Below are 17,599 nucleotides of genomic sequence, written 5' to 3' on the forward strand. Positions count from 1 at the left end.
TTGAAATAAAGCATTTGAATACCTAATTTATTAATGATCTTTCTTGTCTCCCAATTTGAAATATTAAAGGAACACAAAAGTTTGCACAGCCCACAAGGAAACAGGACACAACCAAATTGAAAATAGTATAATGTTTATAATTGACAATTTTAGATACAACAGCAAACAAGACATCTGCATTGTTCTTTTCCAACCTCTTTCTGGCATTTCTTCTCGCCCCAGATTTCCGATAACAACAGAACCATAAGGTGAATAAAAACAAGAAAGCCAAACATGTTGATATTTCCTTGAGTGGAGCATTGAGGTTATTTCAAACCATATTTGCAACGTGAATGATGAGGCGTCATGACTGGAGAGCAGCGTCAAAGCACACTCCTCGCTCTCGCTTTGCGTTTTTACCTTATAGACGTCGCCTCACCTGGCCGTGCTCATTTGCATACGCTCGTCTTCGAATCACTAATTCATCTCTTGAGGGTGTTGACTTTGCATACTTGGCCTCATGTCACTTATTGGCCTCATAAAAAGTGCAGGTTTTCAATTAAAAAAAAAAGAAAAAGTGGGGGGTGGCTTTGAGTGGAATCAAAAAGCAAAAGCGCCAAAGACAGAAGAAGCGGGTGAAGAATCTGAGCGCTCAAGCTGTGACGCCGCTCGTGTAAAGATGAATGGACGTGCTATTTGAATTGGAATGTCACCATCACAGCTGGATTCCTTCTCATTCATTAGAAACACAAACGTGTAATTTCACATACGGATTCAGATTCATCTCAAGGGCTGGCTGGCGGGGGTGTGGTGGCGGGGGGCAGATTGAAAAAAGTGCGATAGCATTCTTATTTTTCTTTTTTGAAGTTATCTTATTCGCAACTGTTTCAAATGTCAGACTTGAGCCCCAACGCTGGGCAAAGTGACAAAGGTAGTCGAAGGCAGACGTCATTTAACGACGCAAACACACACACACACACACACACACACACACACACACACACACACACAGACACACACACACACACACACACACATCCGTGCTACACAAAGACGCATGACAAGATCCCATTTCAGAGCTATAATTAAAAAATGTGCTTGTTAAACTTAGACAAAAGTCTCGACGTCTCAACTTGGAGCTGCAGTATCATAGACACAGGTGCAATTTTTTTTTTTCATAGAAGCAGAAAACTAAAAGATTGTGGTTTGTTGATTATTTTTTGGGGGTGGTTGTGACAATACAAAGATTTGGCAAATTCTCGACGGGATTGCGCTGTTCCTTACGCACGGGCCATCCTTTGCCACGGAAATAAATATACATGACAAACTGGCAAGAAGCATTGTTACGATAAAGAAATAATCCATCAAAAAATGATCATTTTGATGTACGTTCAATTATAGTGGATAGTCCCTGTCTACTGCAGAAGCAATGGTTCTCTTGAAAAATAAAAGCAAAGGGAAAAAAAAGCCATTTTGGTGCCAAGATACTGCATTGAAGTGAGTTGAGGAGCTTCATTTAGACAAAAGTAGTGCTTTGGCGCTATCTCCGTTCAAGGGTACTTATAGTGATGCAAGTGGGAGGAGATCTGTTTGGACAAAAGTGGTGCTTTGGCACCATCTCGGTGCCAAAAAATGATGTAGAAGTGGGATGCGGAGCGTCATTAAAGTGGGAGTTAAGTAAAAAAAAAAACGTCATGACTTCCGCTTTGAGACAAAAGTACTGCTTTGTCACCATGTCGCAAATTCCTTGGTGGGGGGGTCGTGTCGCTTACTCGCCAGGGACCCAGCCCTGGCGCGAGTCGCCGGGGGAACACGCTATTTGGGTAAAAATCAGGCCTTTTTGACAATAACGATTATTTTAAAACTTCTCTCCATCATCCTACATTGGGCTGTTTTTCTTGGAAAATCCTGACAGTGTGTTCCCATTGAGGTTTGACACACAATGGCGTGCTTTATCTTGATGGCTACACAAAAGAACAAAGGACTGACTTCAGGTCATGTGACGTGAGGAATGAGGAGGGAGAATTTTGAGGGCAGGTGAGTCAGATGAAGAAAATTGCACAGTGAGTTGACATTTGTACACAAATAACGGTTAGTTTGCTGAAAATGGTGACTTCTATAGTCAAATTAGGGAGTGATTAAATCACTCTGGGTCACTTCTCAACAAATAAATAATACCATCAAATCACTAAGTGCCATTAAAGGAGAACTAAGAAATGCATTTCTCCGCCTACGGTGTTAGTGTTAAACACGACTTTTCAGTACAATCGCCCCAAACGCCGGAAACGTTAAAAAAAAAAAAAAAAAAAAAAACAGCTCTGACAGTGTCATATTATAGCGAGAGATGAAAGACAAGAGCACATTTTTGTAATTGACTTGTAATTCCATTTTCTTCTCATCCCAACTCAAAGCAAAGTCCGTCCAAATTCTTTATACGAAGTGAAGTTTTGGCAGAGTAACTAAGACCCGGACCTCTGGCTTACCCCCGACCCACTCCCCCGCCCCGCTGCCCCCGCCCCACCTTCTCGAACCATCACCAAGCCCAAAGCCGGTCCCAACCTCAGTCTCAGCCTCGCTGGCGATTATCGCAGCCGCAGCAGCAAAACAAGCAGGGGAAGGAGATAAGTGGCGATGGAAGGAAGGTTCTGACCGGTTGAGCCTTTCACCTTCTTGTTTTCGGGAGGGTAGGGGTACACGGGTCGCTCGGTGACGGGCACCACGATGCGATGGGATCGGGAACACACTTCGTCGGTGCAAATGGCGCCGCTTCCGGAACCGCTGGAATCATCGCCTATGGACACCAGATCGGAATGTGAGCTTGTTGCAACTTGGATGACAAAGATGGAACATTTTCAAAAAGAATTCTTGATTCACTGAGATGCACTTGCGTAGGTTGTCATGGAAACCACATACAACAGGAGAACATTCTGAACCCCAAAAAATCAAATCCAAATCATTGAAATTCACTAAAATATTTTGCAAATCTGGAAACGTCATTTGGGATTCATAGCAGTAAACAATGTGGCATTCAAAGTTAAGGAGTTTGATTTGCCATTTTGGAGCAAATTGAAAATGCAGATTAAAACAATCGAATAGTAGATCAAGGGACCACCAAGAAGCAACAAGTGGACCACTTCCTAGGCGGAATATTATTTTAGTTTGCACCGAAGGAGGATAGACCTATACAGGCTATTCATTGATACATTGGACAGAATTTGGATGGGTAAACCATTGACAAAATAAATCTAGTCCAAATAATAAATCCATTTTGTTTTTAAAAACGGTCATAATAAATAGAACATATTTTGTGGGCAACGGATTCAAGGCAAATCCATCCAGACTCCACCGAATGTTCCAGACAAACGATTCTCTTTGCAAAAGTCATTCACTGAATCTAATGACCTGTCTGGCATCAGCCATAGGTTTTGAATAGTTCTCAGAAAAACACGAAGCGTATTTATCTATTATCTGTATGGTAATTTGTATTTTTTGTTGTTGTTGTTGTTGTATTTCAGCTCCCACACAAAGGCAGAAGTGGAAATGACTCTTTTTTGGCTGCAAGCATTCCGCGAAGGCCACTTGACTGGACCTCACGACTGCTGGCGAGTGTACAAATGTCCTGTGGGTGCTGCCGGGGGAAGGTCAGCTGCGTTCCATTTCTGTCCGCTGCGCCCGGCCTTACTGTACTCGCTAAACCTTCGGTTTGGGACGTATGGGCCGGTGAGCTGACTGGAGAAAGCCGCCAATCCACTGATGACAATCGTGTCCTTGCTGCTAACCCTGTTCAGCGCTGGAGTGATTTCAGATGAAACTGTCACTTTGCTAACAGCTTCCTTTTGAAATTTAGCACTTCCCTCTCTCAGTTTTTGTGTTCAGGTAAATGAAAAAGTCAAAATTGCTGGAAAAAATGGATCAAATTGAAATGATTACAAAGCTCTCTCGGTGAGGAAGCAAAGCAATTGTAGCTTCTTTTTTTTTTTCTTAACCCCACACAGGATGAGGAAAATCTGATTTGTGGGTTTCCTGCTCGACTTTGCTCAAGATGACTAACGAAGCGCAGCGATGATGCCTTCGCACATCTCAAAGCACAAAACATTCACTCGGGATAATAATGGGATGGAGACATCCGGCAATTGGGCCATTGATTGTAAAAGTGTGTGTGTGTGTGTGTGTGTGTGTGCGTGTGTGGGGGATGCTCCTATTTAGTCCCATTATTGCAGCGCACTTCTCTACCTGTAGAAAGCGGACACTGAATCCTGGAGCTTTTCTGACATGCCTCGCTCGTACAGTGGTTCCTTCATGGCATTTGTCACTTTGACAGATTTATGACACTTTCTGCCAAAAGTTGGAGGTATAATTTCCTTCATCCACAACGGGACACATTGCGGTCGTGTTTGACCAGGCCTTCCGAGTTATTTTTGAAAAGGCAGCATTCTCGATATTGAACCTTCTCATTTTTGTGCCGTTGAGCTTGGTGGCGGTCGTACTCACTGGTGTCCTGGAAGTCCACATCGTTGCCATTGAGAGCGTTTTTTAGGCGGTGCGTCATGATCTTCAGCTGCATGATCTGCTGCCTTATTGCCATGTCTGGCTTGGTGATGTCGATTTCCACTTCGGGGTTGTTGATTTGGCTCGCCAGTCCGTCGCCGATGACTTCGGGGAGGTATCTGGAACACAAATGTTTTACAAGTGACAAACATGCGACTGCTGCGCACTAAAGAAAAGGGAACAATTGGGACAAAGGAAGGATCTGGTTATTGGGAGTCGGCCATTTCAAATATGAAGCATTTTTATTCTACGTTGAATGCGTTCTATTGTATTATATGTATTATATGTATTGTATTATACAGCAGCGATGCCATGAGATTTGGACTTTAATTGAAGGAAATAGCATTATCGTGCATATCCTATTTGCAGCGAGAAGATAGTAACTGAATAGAAAAGTGACACAATCAAACAGTTTGTGCGAGCCGATTTGATCCCTCTTTCGCATGTGTGCAACCTGGCCACCAGCAGGCAGTGTATATTAATGTAGTCATTCAGATACACACAAAAAAACGCTCTCTCGCTCTCAAAACTCAGGAAGCACCAGTACGTAATATTAGGTTGTTTTGCAGAGGATAAAGAATATATAGCTGTTCTATTGTCTGTCGACATGTGTTGAGGCACCCACCACTTGTGTTCAAATATCTGTTGCTTAAAGTATTGGACAGAAATTGATGCTATACGTCTGTGACGTTTTGGCTCGCTCATTAGCAATAAGCGAAATAGACTCAGGTGGTTAGACTCAAGTATACATGATTTCTTGTCTTTGTTTTTTATGGTTAGTTTGACACAGCGGAAAACCACATTTCATTTGTAAATGAAGCTTACATTCAAAAGGATTGAAAGCCTAGCATTCATAGCCTTGAGCAGATCCAACCATGATTCAGTTGGATCTGATAAGTTGAACAGAGACAAGCAACCATAGAGTGGGCTGATTCTTTGACTCATTCACCTTCAATTTGAAAGGGTTCAAGGGTTCTTGCAAACTCCCTAAATCTCATTTGGAAGGTTTGAGCTCAAGAAAAATAGGCCGCCAGAGGCCAAATACAATGAATGGAGTCTATTGGCTGAAATCTCCGTCCCCTACCTGGCGCGGGTCATTCCGTTCCAGCACCTATCTTCAGCACCCGCGCCCGTGGCCACTCGATCACTGCACAGCATTCCCGGGAGAGAAATCCAATATGGCTGCATGTCCCTCAGCCTCATAGTTACTTCAGACACCTGGAACGCAGTGAAGGACAACAGATGTTCTTTCCTACTTTGTCCCCAAATTGCCATCACGGTATTCCATGGAAACACAAGGACGGGAGGGAACAAGTCCCGTTGTCCTCCGAGTGAGCCGTCCACCCAAACAATCATTCCCGTGTAATGACCTCATGAGTGGAAAGGTAAAAGGAACATTAAAATAATTTAATTGTCTGTGCTTAGCGGTTCTTTCTGCCCCATAAAACGTCCTGCGGTATTGGCCAGACTTTGTCATCAGAGAGTCATCTCGGTAATAATTTGCAGCTCACCAGTCGGCCGAGTTTGTTCGCGCTGCTCGCCGACCTCTCCTCAACTCTGACCTTTTCGTTCTTCGGGAAGACGTCGGCTTCTGCGGAGCCGACTGATTTTTCTCGGAGCGGGCCGCATGCCAGAATCAACTGGGATGTGAGAGAGAATGAGGAAGAAAAGAACAGGCAGAAATGGAGAAAGAACATGTTGAGAAAGGTTCACACAAGTTTGATTCATACAAAGTAGTTAGGACAAGGGCCACATTGAAAGGACAGAAAAGTAGCAATACATGTCAATATTTGACTCTTTTCCTTGTAATGTCTTAAGATATAACTACTGAACCTACCAAAAACGTAGACTACCTTCTGTGACCAGGAAAAAATATAAAATATATATATATATACTGTATATATATTCTTGAATAATCTCCGTTTTCTGACAAAAAGGTGGAGAAAATGAACTTTTTGTGGGGAGGGACTTTGCGTTATGACAACTTCTAAAACCCTTTCATGTTTATCTTCTACTCAAAATTAAGAGTAAATACTTTCATAATTTAGCAACAAATACATATTGCACTACGGGGCTTCACATATTTAATTGTCAGTGTTAGTAATAGCTTATTGACGCTAACATCCAATGATGGAACTGCATTGGCTATTATTTCATCGTCCAAATATAGTGGCATCCGAGTTAGCCATGGACACAAATCAAAAGAAGTGTCCCTCCTCATTTGCATGAGTCAATCGGATGAAAGGATCCCCACGGGCATGATATAAATGGAGCGCTGGGAATACTGTAAGAGCGCAATCAATCTGTCATCCAGTCTGGCCCTCTTAGGATCGCATCCAGTCTTTGAAGGTTCACACATAACTAGAAATGAATAATCCTGTCTTAAGCCTCCGGGCCAGCCTGTCCCCTAAATCTCACCGAGGCTCATTGTAGATTGAATTGTCACCAGAGGAAATATGGTGTGAAAACAGAAGGCTGCAAATGACTTTCAGGCACATCAACACACAACATCCTGCATGTCCACCCTGCGCTTTGCTTTTAGGAAGGTGGAAACAAAACAACATACGTATGTATGCCCTCGCTTTGAAGCTTATGGAAGCAGGGAGTCGTCTAGCGCTAATACCAACCACATTGAGCATTCACGGGATCAACCGCAGTCGTCTTGACTTTCTCTGCATTTAGCTGTGTTTGACACCCAACCGGGGACAGGGGTTGCACATCCGCTGAAAGTGTGCCCCCGCCCGACTGAACTGTCTCGTACGAAGTCATCCAACATGTCAATGTTCTGACCTTGCTGTTGGTGGACTCCAAATGTTCCACCATGGTCGTCATAGCTTCTGATATGCGGTAGGGAAGAGAGAGGACCACAACATCCACACCGGACGGGCCATCGAAGCGATTGGACACCTGCATCATAGTTTCTACAAAGACAGGAGGCAGCCATCATCATGCAAGTGTTGAGTGCACCCCCCAAAAAAAAAATAAAAGTTTCTCCTCCAACCTGCCAAGTGCCGCCATTCGGTGTTGAGGTCCGCCTGGTTGGCCAGGCAACCCTTCAAGACGTTGCTGCAGTAGTTCACGCAAGGTCTGGCGGTGGGCATACCTCGGCAGTGGGGGCAGTAAGTCATCCTCATAATGGCTCGCATGCACTCCTGACTCAGTTGCACCTGGGGAGGACGTCAAAAACATGCACCAAAGACTGGAATATTTCTGCTCTATGTAAACAGAAGAACAAAAAAGCCACAAAATAACCTAAGTGCTGGTAGGTCGCCTTTGATGACCTTCACCACTTGCCAATGCATTTTCATTGGACGGTTCCCATGGCAACGACTTTGTAGGACTACGTTCTTTCTTGGTTTGGCGGCGGTGGATGAAAAGGCTCTGACATTCATACAAGTATGCCTCCCTCCCTCCCTCCTTTCTATCCCACAAGGCTGCGCCCTCAGGAAAGGGCCTTCGTGCGTGAAAAGCGAAACTGGGTTAATACCAGTAAGCCTGGCTCACGAGGGCGTACAGCTATGCATGCAAAACCTTCGATGTGAATGTGAGGGATACAAAGAGAGAGAGAGAGAGAGAGAGAGAGAGAGAAGGAAGGATGCAGCCGGCTATGCATGGAAATGATGACGACATGTGGGCCAGGGTGATGCTTTTTTTTTAGGAAACACTGCTTGCAACATTAAGGTCACACCTAAAAGCAAGAGTCTGGTAAATAGGTTGATAGGGTGAAAGTGGGACTGTAGAAAAAAACGGAAGTGGTTGAAACAGCAAACACTCCAAACACCCGTGAGACTTCAAATATAGATTCACATCATCCGCAGAAAGCGTGGACAGAACTACGTCCCTTGTTAGAATACCTCATCATGTTATTAATAGAGTATAGAGCTAAAAATGGCAAGCATTAAAGCAGTCAGAAAGGCTTTGGATATTTTCCCGAGACTAAAACGTGTCAGACGATTCACTCTGCACATTTGCCCAACGAATGTTTTTTTTTTTTTTACATAATGCAAACACAACAAAAGCTTGCACCTTAACGATGAAAAGTTCTAATGTGAATGGTTGACACTGCTGCTTTTAAAGTTTGTCTTTCAGTGAGGAGGTACGTAAATTTTTTTGATATAGCAATTTGCACAGATGGGACTCACAAACAACATACACTTGTTACAAATACAAAGACAATCTCGGGCAGGGCATCGATTTGGGGGGTGGCAGTGCCCAACGGCCCCCACGCTTGCTCCGCCAGTGTTTATAGAGAGCAAAATGTCCGACCAACTGACAGGTGCCGTTCCTTTCAGTGATGAATAGTCGCTGTGATTGACTGACGACCAATCTAGGGTGTAGTCCACCATTAGCCCCAAGTCAGCTCGGATAGGCTTTGAATATCTGCAAACTTAAAAAAGGAGGAGTGGTATTCCAACAAATTGTGGATGGAGCATATTTTTTTTTTACTTTGAAAATACCAACGGTAAGCTTCCCATGAGGTGAAAAAAATAACGACATGCTTCATGATGAATTTGGGGATAGCGTGGAATGAGCCACACAGAAAAGCAATAAGCACATTCCCAGGCTTAATCTAAAGTCAGATGAGACATGAGTCATATCCTTACTGCAAACTCTCCCTTCCTCCCATCCTCGCCCTGCCACTTATTAGCAAGGGATGAGTCAGACAAATACTTTTTGCCGAGAAAGGGAGATTGCAAGGAAGGAAGTGTAATGTCTGAATAAAAAGCAAAGAAAAAAAAACAGGATGATGCAGAATGTTTTTAAAAGTTTTGGCAGTGGAGTTAAGGGCTTGAAAGCTTGGGGTGATATTGATGGTAGTTCAAGAGGAGGCGTTCCTTAATCTGGTTTCCTCACTCGTACATATTAATGCTGGGAATTTTGGGTGGGAATGACGGATACGGAAAAGAGAAAACAAAAAAGAATCTTTGCCGTGCTAATTAGAGAGAGGTTTACTGTAATTCTCACAAAGCACTGTGAAGGAGAGGTTGCTACTGACAACACCATTTTGAAGTCAAACTAAAAGAAGATCCTTTGAAATATATTTGCAAATCACCCAATGGCATTCTTTTACCTAAATCTGATCAAATCTTGCTAATTATGGGCCGAGATGCAAATAGGCCTGTTTAGGCCTGTGGTGGTGACAAAAACATTCGAAATGGATTACAATCCGCTTTCAGGACAAAACACAGCAGTGCCAGTGTTGAATGACATCATTATTGATTCAAAAGAAGATTGCGCAGCACTGTTCCAAGATCAGTCAAAGGCTTTTGACACTGTTGACCACAAAGTCTCACATCTCAGAGATTGGAAGATATTGGAATGTCTTCAAAAGCATTCAAATGGCACAAAGGGCTCTCTTTTTGGAGACAGCACATCTGCCAGGGTGGAATGCTATTTTCTCGTGCAAGCGGCAAATGCTCGCTCGGTGGGCGCGTTTGCCAATTTGGGTTTGCGCCGAGAAAGTGGAGTGCTGGTGAATTTCACCAGGTCGCAGACAGATGGATACAGAGCTCCACAAACACAAGTGGTTATTCTCAGCTCATTGTGTATTTAATGAGAGGACCCGTTCTGGCCAGTGGAAAGCAGAACAATGCTTCTCTCACACGCGGATTACGCATGGGGCTGTCTTGCACGCAAAATGGTGCCATGTCACCATGCGACAGTGAGTGCGCAACATTCGAAAGGAATGAGAGGAGTCGCTTTGATGCGGTCGGGGGGGTAAGTGAAGTCAGCTGTATGTGGTGGGTGCAGCCCGCACATCTGTCGGATCCACCAGCCAGCCTGCACTGGCCTGCAAAATTAAAACACTCGCCTATTGCACTATGTGCGTAGAGTTCAAAGAGTTGGGGTTGACGCTCTTTGGTGAACTTCCTTGTCTATTGAAAATGTTGTCCCTCAGGGGTCTGTACTAGGTCCCAATTCATTTAGCAAGCTCTATTTTCTTTATTTACGATCATATACGGGTCACCATGGCAAAGTCAGAGTCACATTGTTCTTATTAATCCACTGCATTATTTTCTACTTCTTACTTCATGGTCCAATGACCAAATCATTATAATTGCTTCAATCAGCAAACCCATTATAACCGTACCATTATGTTTATTGAAGCCTCTAGTAACATCAAGAGAGCAATTTGCCTGTGTCTTTGCTTGCACCTGATCAACATCACATATTCCGTACATAATATGTAACACTTTAATTGTCCCAGTGCACCATCAAACTCATTGTGGTCCCTGATTGTGATTAGCAAAGGGCCTCTCTCTCCCTATGGTGTGACGGAACGAGCTGATCCACACTCCTCATGGCCTACTTGGTGCCCTCCTTCCCTCCCTCCCTCCCTCCCTCCCGCAAGAGAAGAAAAATGTCCGGCCATCAACACCGTGATTCATATTTTACAAGGGAGATTAAACATCTGTCATTTAAGTCACATGACCTGTCAGCTTGGACTTTCCTGTCAGCTTGGACCTTGAGATGATTCTACCGTAGCTTGTTTCCTTACTATTGCCGTCCTAATTGTAACAAAGTCCCATACAAGGTGCACGGCACAGTTTGCAATAAAGCAGAAAAGCTATAAATAAAGCAGCTGTCTCGTGAAGACAGTGATAGTGAGCAAAGGAGGGAAAACTCATTTGTTCAAGAGGAGACACTCGGCAGGATGGATGGTTGACAGACAAGTGAGAAGCATTTTTACGATGTTTCTGTTGCTGCTTTTATCACCGACTCATTAATCTTGTGAATGTGTACAATACATTATTCAGAGTCTTCACACAAAGACATATTTTATATTGTGTCTTTGACTGGAGTCAAGCAAGTTTTTTTTGTTTGTTTTGTTTTTCCAAGTTGCCTCCAACAAACATTGACTGGAGGGTATTGCTGTTATTTGAGTCCCCGAGAGTATAGAAACAGGGCACGACCTAATTTCGGGTGCTTCCAGTGTCCGGATATTAGTGCCCACGTGACAATTTGTCATTTCCTTGAAAATGGGCCAATTATTTCCACAAATTCCCAGCTGAGATGGTTTCATGACGTCATCACTCACTGTCTGTATCTCAGCTCCAATAAACATCATCAATTGTGAAAATGTGAGAAAAGAAATGCTAATCAATATATTTTGACTACATTTTAAAAATCTATTACAACACGCTCTTAAAAGCTGATCTACCTGATCCGCAGCTACAATATGGGCCTCGTGTTGTCAGACAGTAGCATAGCAAGTAGCGCTAATATTTTTCCTCACTGTATTTACGTATATTCTCAGCCTATCATATATACCGTAATTTCCCGACTATAAGTCGCGTTTTTTTTCATAGTTTGGGTGGGGGGGCGACTTATACTCAGGAGCGACTTATATATGTTTTTTTTTCACAAATTTTTACTTGATCATTAAGACATCACTTAAAAGTATAGTTGACCACTTCCCATGTTATTTTTAGTATAGTTGATCACTTAACATGCTTTTATATCTTTATCTTGAACATATTCAAAACATAAAAAATAGAGAAAACATCAAATAAAGCAATTAACACTTTAACACTTTAAAGCACCATATCCAAGTCCACTCTCTGTTTGCTCCTCTTATATTTATTATTATTATTTATTATTATTTGTTTATTTATCATTTATTCAACACTCTTATTTATTCATTGTTTATGCCTTCTTGGGGTTTTTTGTGTTGCTTGTATGGATATGTGCACTATCTCACCGAGGGATAGTGGGAACGTAATTTCAATCTCTGTGTGTGTCTTGGTATATGAAAAAAAAAATCGACAATAAAGCAGACTTTGTCTTTGATAAAACAACCAAATAAACAAAACAAAAAACTACATTTAAAAAAATATATTTTCAGACGAAACTGGATGAGGGCGCTTTAAATTTCACCGTTGGCCGTGACTCATCAACTGGGTGGGCTTAAGAAAAATGGCACCAAAAAGAAAGTCATATTTTGCAAGTTACAAACTTCAAGTTGTAAAATATGCAGCTGAAAACAGTAATCGAGCAGCAGAAAGAAAGTTTGGAGAACCGTGATGTACCAATGGATTACTATTTCAAGTGACGTCAGTGGCACCGCGCAGCATCATTAGCGGTGATCATTTCTAAGTGACACGGAGGACAAAGAGTTTAAAGGAATTAAGGATTTGGAGTGACATAGAAGGTTTGAAAAACTATTATGGCTTTTACGCACGCCCGGTCCTACTCTACTGAGTCTGGGGCCGGCGCTCGGTCGAGTGGCTGTCCGCGAACGGTGCATGGGGCTCGGACATGACCATTACGCACGCCCGGTCCTCTGCCATGGAGCTATCGTCTCTGGAAGTCCACGCCGCCACACGCTTGGAAGTTTGTTTTGTGGAATAAAGAGCCGTTTACCAAACCTACGTCTATCCTTGTACTTTGTTAACGCTACAATATAGTTATATACTAGATCTGTGGAATAAAGACGAGGCTGACGTCAGGGCGCACGCGCGGCGATGTTGACAAAGGACGAGGAATTTGATCGATGGATTTAATGGATTTAAAGTGCACGGAGGGTTTGATAATATTATTGCTTATATTATAGTTATTTGAAATATAGTTTATCTATCGTTATATGAGCCTGTGGAATATTTTGAAGTGCAAGCGCCCTCAGCCACGCGCAGCCATTGTTGACAAAGAACGATCGATGGATTTAATGAATTGGGGTGACACCGATGGTTTTATAAACATGTTATTTATGTAATGGTTGTCCTACATCACTCTATATGTTACGTCAGGCCCGTTCTCAGCTCCTCATTTGTGTTTGTCACGTTAGCATACCTATCGTTTAGCCTGTTGCTATCGTATCGAATGATCGATGGATTTAATGAATTGGAGTGACACCAATGGTTTTATAAACATGTTATTCATGTAATAGTTGTCCTTAATCACTCTATATGTCACATCAGGCCCGTTCTCAGCTCTTTGTTTGTGTTTGTCACGTTAGCATACCTATAGTTTAGCCTGTTGTTGCTATCGTTTAGCCTGTTATTGCTCGTTCATGACTGTTTTTGGTGTGGGATTTTGTCGAATAAATTGCCCCCGAAAATGCGACTTATACTCCGGAGCGACTTATATATGTTTTTTTTTCACTTTTGGGGCATTTTATGGCTGGTGCGACTTATACTCCGGAGCGACTTATAGTCCGGAAAATACGATATATATATATATATATATATATATATATATATATATATATATATATATATATATATATATCACCAAGTAAAGAGCTTTATTATTCACCTCTGCTGCAGCATCTGTTTTCCTACATGGTGTGTATATTGCTCACGGGAGCAGCACCCTTGACAGCCCTCTCGCCCCCATCGTCCGACCGACCGACGGAAGATATTTTTCACCTCGCCTCCTATTCTACGAGCCAAAATGATTTCGCCGTCTCGCTCTGATCTTAACCGTCGTACTCCTTTCATATACAGGGCGAATAGCATTTCTCTTGGGGGATATTAACTGGACCCGGTAGACATTTTTTAGCGGGGGAGTTGACATTAAGTGGTGTTGCGGGGGATCACTCCCCGAGCCCAGGGCCATACTTCATGGAGTCGCTCGTTTGCACCAACGTTGATCTGGAAGAGTAACGCAGAGCCTATATGGGAGCACATCTTTCTTGCAAATGAGCCATTCTTAAGTTTGAGGAGGCTTTGCAAAGCGTCTCTTTTGGCATGTTCACATATCAAGGTTGGGCTTACGCATCTATTTACGTATGTATACGCTACATATTTGCGGAGGTTATTTTATGCAGGGTTCCTAGCCTTTTCGACGACACGGCCCGCTGGGAGTAAGGGAGAGAGATGTATGCTCCAGACCTTCTCGTAATATAATAGCCCTGTCGTAAAAAGTCAAATCAATGTCCACCCAAACAGTGTATAGAAACACACACACGCACACAAAAATATGGGCGCATGTGGATATATATGAAATCAATTGCAATGGTCAAATAACACACAGTGGCCGATACTGTTACAGAAAAAATTGAAATTTAGAAGGATCCCTTTTTCATTCTGTGTGGACTTGACCTTTGAAATGTATACAGTACATACAGAGAGACACATTTCTCCATATAAAGCTGATACACCTCCAACTAAAAACAGTGGGTTGGCTCTCCATTGATATATTTTGTAAAAGGTCAAAAGAGTTGTTGTTGTTGTTGTTGTTGTTATTGTTGTTGTTATTGTTGTTGTTGTTGTTGTTGTTGTTGTTGTTCTTGAAGTTGCCCATTGCGCTCAACTTTAGCTCACAAATCCATCCAAAAGTATATCCACCTCACAGTTGTGACAAGATAGCAGTGGGACAGCATGAATATTACACAGGTGTGCCCACAAAAGAAGGCCGGCCACTCAATAATGTGCATGGACTGCCAAATTCACTGAAATGCCTTGAGATAGATGCCTTATAGCAGAGAAACGCACATTTCCTATGAATCATTTATACACAACAACTCTCTCTACTTGATAATCCTGCAGTCAGCATGCACATTTCAGTGTCACTTTGGATATGTTTATGCTAATAAGGCGAGTTAGAAGCAGAATTCATGGTGTTTTTGCCAATTTCCACAGCCACTGAGGTGTAGGTCAACTTATATAAAGTTTTTCCTTCAACCCGGATTGGAATATGCAACTAAGGTGTGGACCACCCATTTCATACAAAATAGGGAACGAATCAAGAGTGTAATGCTTATTTACAAAGGTCTTTATCTCAAATGATCTTTTCGTCTTTTACTAATTGCAAAGCCGAGGTGATCCGCGACAGGAAAGCCAGTAGAATGGGAATAAAAAAATGAAATGGATTAAATAGATCTAGATTGCATAGTTTTGTGGCCAATATAGTCAATATTCACACTAGGCGCTTAAGTGATTGCATCATAGTGACATTAAAATGAACGATGCAACACATAAATAACAGAAAAGATCAGCTGCGGTAGAGATCAGACGTCGGTAAAAAGCTTTATGAGCATAGGAGTCCTTTTCACCAACAACAATAAAAATGAGGCAGTATGCACGGTGGAAAAATAACAATGAGTGCCGCTTCTCTGTTAAGGCACCACGGCGTCCAAGAAATATGACATAAATGTGGCCAGCCCAAGACTAAGAAAAGAAAGAGCAACGCAAATATCACCTGGGACACTTTACGGACCACCTCGCCACTGACGACCAGACCTTGAACAAAGGAGCGGGCGGCCACAAACGTGCGGGTGACCTTCATCTTGAGGTCACGGGGAACTTCTCCGAAAGGGTGAAGTGTCTCCAGCTGTTTCGAGACACACTCCAAGTACTCGTCCCCTGGAGGAAACAAAACAAACCCATCGATGGAAAAGAAATTGTTCTTTGAGTTTAGCGACACCGCTTTAAGGTGTTTACCGATGGAATACTGCTTGTTTGCGTGGAAGAAGAGTCTCTCCAGAAGCCTTGCCCAGAATTCATTGAGAGCATCTTCCAGGTTAATGTTTGAGCCTCGGTAGTAGTGCCTCAAATCCGTGTAGAGGTCGCTGAACACAAGAGCATTCTGGGAGTAGAAAGACCTCCAGGTGGATATGAAGGTCTCCTGTAGTGTGAGGGCCGAGTTGTTCAGCAGCTCCAGAAAATAACCTGCAAACATGCATGAAAAGTATTCTAAGAACAAAACATTATGATGGACATGTGGTTCTTATGCAGGCCAGCATTTCTTTTTTTTTTCATGAAGTTTGCCGGTTGTGGGAAAAACCTGCCCATATCACAGCACTTAGTAGTTACACAACATGTTCAAATGCTAAGCTCATCCTGACCTGGCTGCATGGAATTATGGAAGCAGCCTTGCCCTTGCCCTTGCCCCTTGCCAATTGCCCCTTGCCCCTCGCCCCTCGGCCCTCGGCCCTCGGCCCTCGGCCCTCGCCTCGCCTCGCCTCGCCTCGCCTCGCCTCGCCTCGCCTCGCATCCTGGACTCACACTCCTTCGTAGACATAAGCAGAGCTGTTGAAAGCCAAGGTAACAGCCAGCCGAGGCTCCAGCTCAAAACATTTCAGATCTTTAGCGGACTGAGTAGATGAGAAGGTCACAAGGCCAATTTACCCGATGGATGAGGGACTTCCTCGAGGGAACATATCCGGTCGCTCATATGGGCACGAGCAAGCCACCAAAAGAGCACACTAACATTCTTGCGAGCGGCAGCAGAGATGCACATTGTCTCCTCAAACATGAGCGAGTGACTTCAAAAGTGTCGTCTTAGCTTTGAAGTGATTGCGGCTAGTTATTTGGAGCTTTCTACGTATATGAAATGTACTACGCCTTCCGATTCCCTCAAATAGCATTGGAATAGACACCAAGTCCTAATCATCAGATTGACACATTGTCACATGACTTATAAGGGAATTGAAGACATTTCATTGGATGGAAACTTGATGAAAATGTCTTCTTGGTAGAAATGAATGGCAGCTCGCTAGCAAGTTGGGCACTTTTGCATTGCCCTTGAGAACGAGTGAATAATGATGGTCATTAGAATGACACAAAGGCCTGTCAAAAGTCTGCCTGGATGGGTTTTTGTGCGCAATGGATGACCTTTCCCATCCTTCCGTTTGTGCCCAGGACAATGAAGGTAGCAACAGTTTTTTTTGCTGTCTCCCCAATCCACTTTCAAAATGGAAAGATCAGCATCCCTCTGCTCTGCAGGCAGGGAAGGTAGGAAGGAGCAATGGGAGAGCCCGTCTAACTTTGTATTTCCAAACTCGCTGCGTTCACACAGGACACAGAGTGCAAACTATGCCTGGCGACCATCCGATGACGTCGTTCAACTCTATATTTTCCCAATTTCGTTGAAAAGCGACACTTGTCAAGGGAGAGGGGGACTTTCATCCATCAGTCTGTATTGAAATGCCAACCATGTCTCTTGCCGAGCTGTTTTATTGGGCTCCTTCAGGTAAAACGGAGTACTGAGACAGGCAGCTTTGCCATAAACATGCCCCAGCAGCACAGCACAGTCGTCAAGATGATCTCGTGTGAAGTTACTGACACGAGAGCTGCTGTAAGAAAGCGCTAGCATCGACGTTCCTTCAACTGTCAGTCAATCGAGGCTT

The 17,599-nt window shown here is 43.2% G+C and overlaps 1 protein-coding gene across 2 annotated transcripts in view; it reads right to left on the reverse strand.

The window, feature by feature from the left end:
• Positions 1 to 116: 116 nt before the first annotated feature.
• Positions 117 to 17,599, reverse strand: part of LOC148386926 (glypican-1-like) — a 51,307-nt gene continuing 33,824 nt past the window's right edge. For both annotated transcript variants that reach the window (XM_088396333.1, XM_088396334.1), the window contains exons 3-10: positions 15,912 to 16,139; positions 15,670 to 15,833; positions 7,529 to 7,694; positions 7,318 to 7,448; positions 6,039 to 6,167; positions 5,612 to 5,745; positions 4,471 to 4,646; positions 117 to 2,770 (exon numbers count right to left, since the gene is read on the reverse strand). In XM_088396333.1, coding sequence (XP_088252459.1) covers positions 2,562 to 2,770; positions 4,471 to 4,646; positions 5,612 to 5,745; positions 6,039 to 6,167; positions 7,318 to 7,448; positions 7,529 to 7,694; positions 15,670 to 15,833; positions 15,912 to 16,139 — 1,337 coding nt within the window. In that variant the 3' untranslated portion in view covers positions 117 to 2,561. The remainder of the gene's footprint in view (positions 2,771 to 4,470; positions 4,647 to 5,611; positions 5,746 to 6,038; positions 6,168 to 7,317; positions 7,449 to 7,528; positions 7,695 to 15,669; positions 15,834 to 15,911; positions 16,140 to 17,599) is intronic.

The sequence above is a fragment of the Syngnathus floridae genome, chromosome 14 (genome assembly GCF_059516105.1).
Source record: "Syngnathus floridae isolate MCC-2025c chromosome 14, RoL_Sflo_1.0, whole genome shotgun sequence".
In the NCBI taxonomy this organism is placed as follows: domain Eukaryota; kingdom Metazoa; phylum Chordata; class Actinopteri; order Syngnathiformes; family Syngnathidae; genus Syngnathus; species Syngnathus floridae.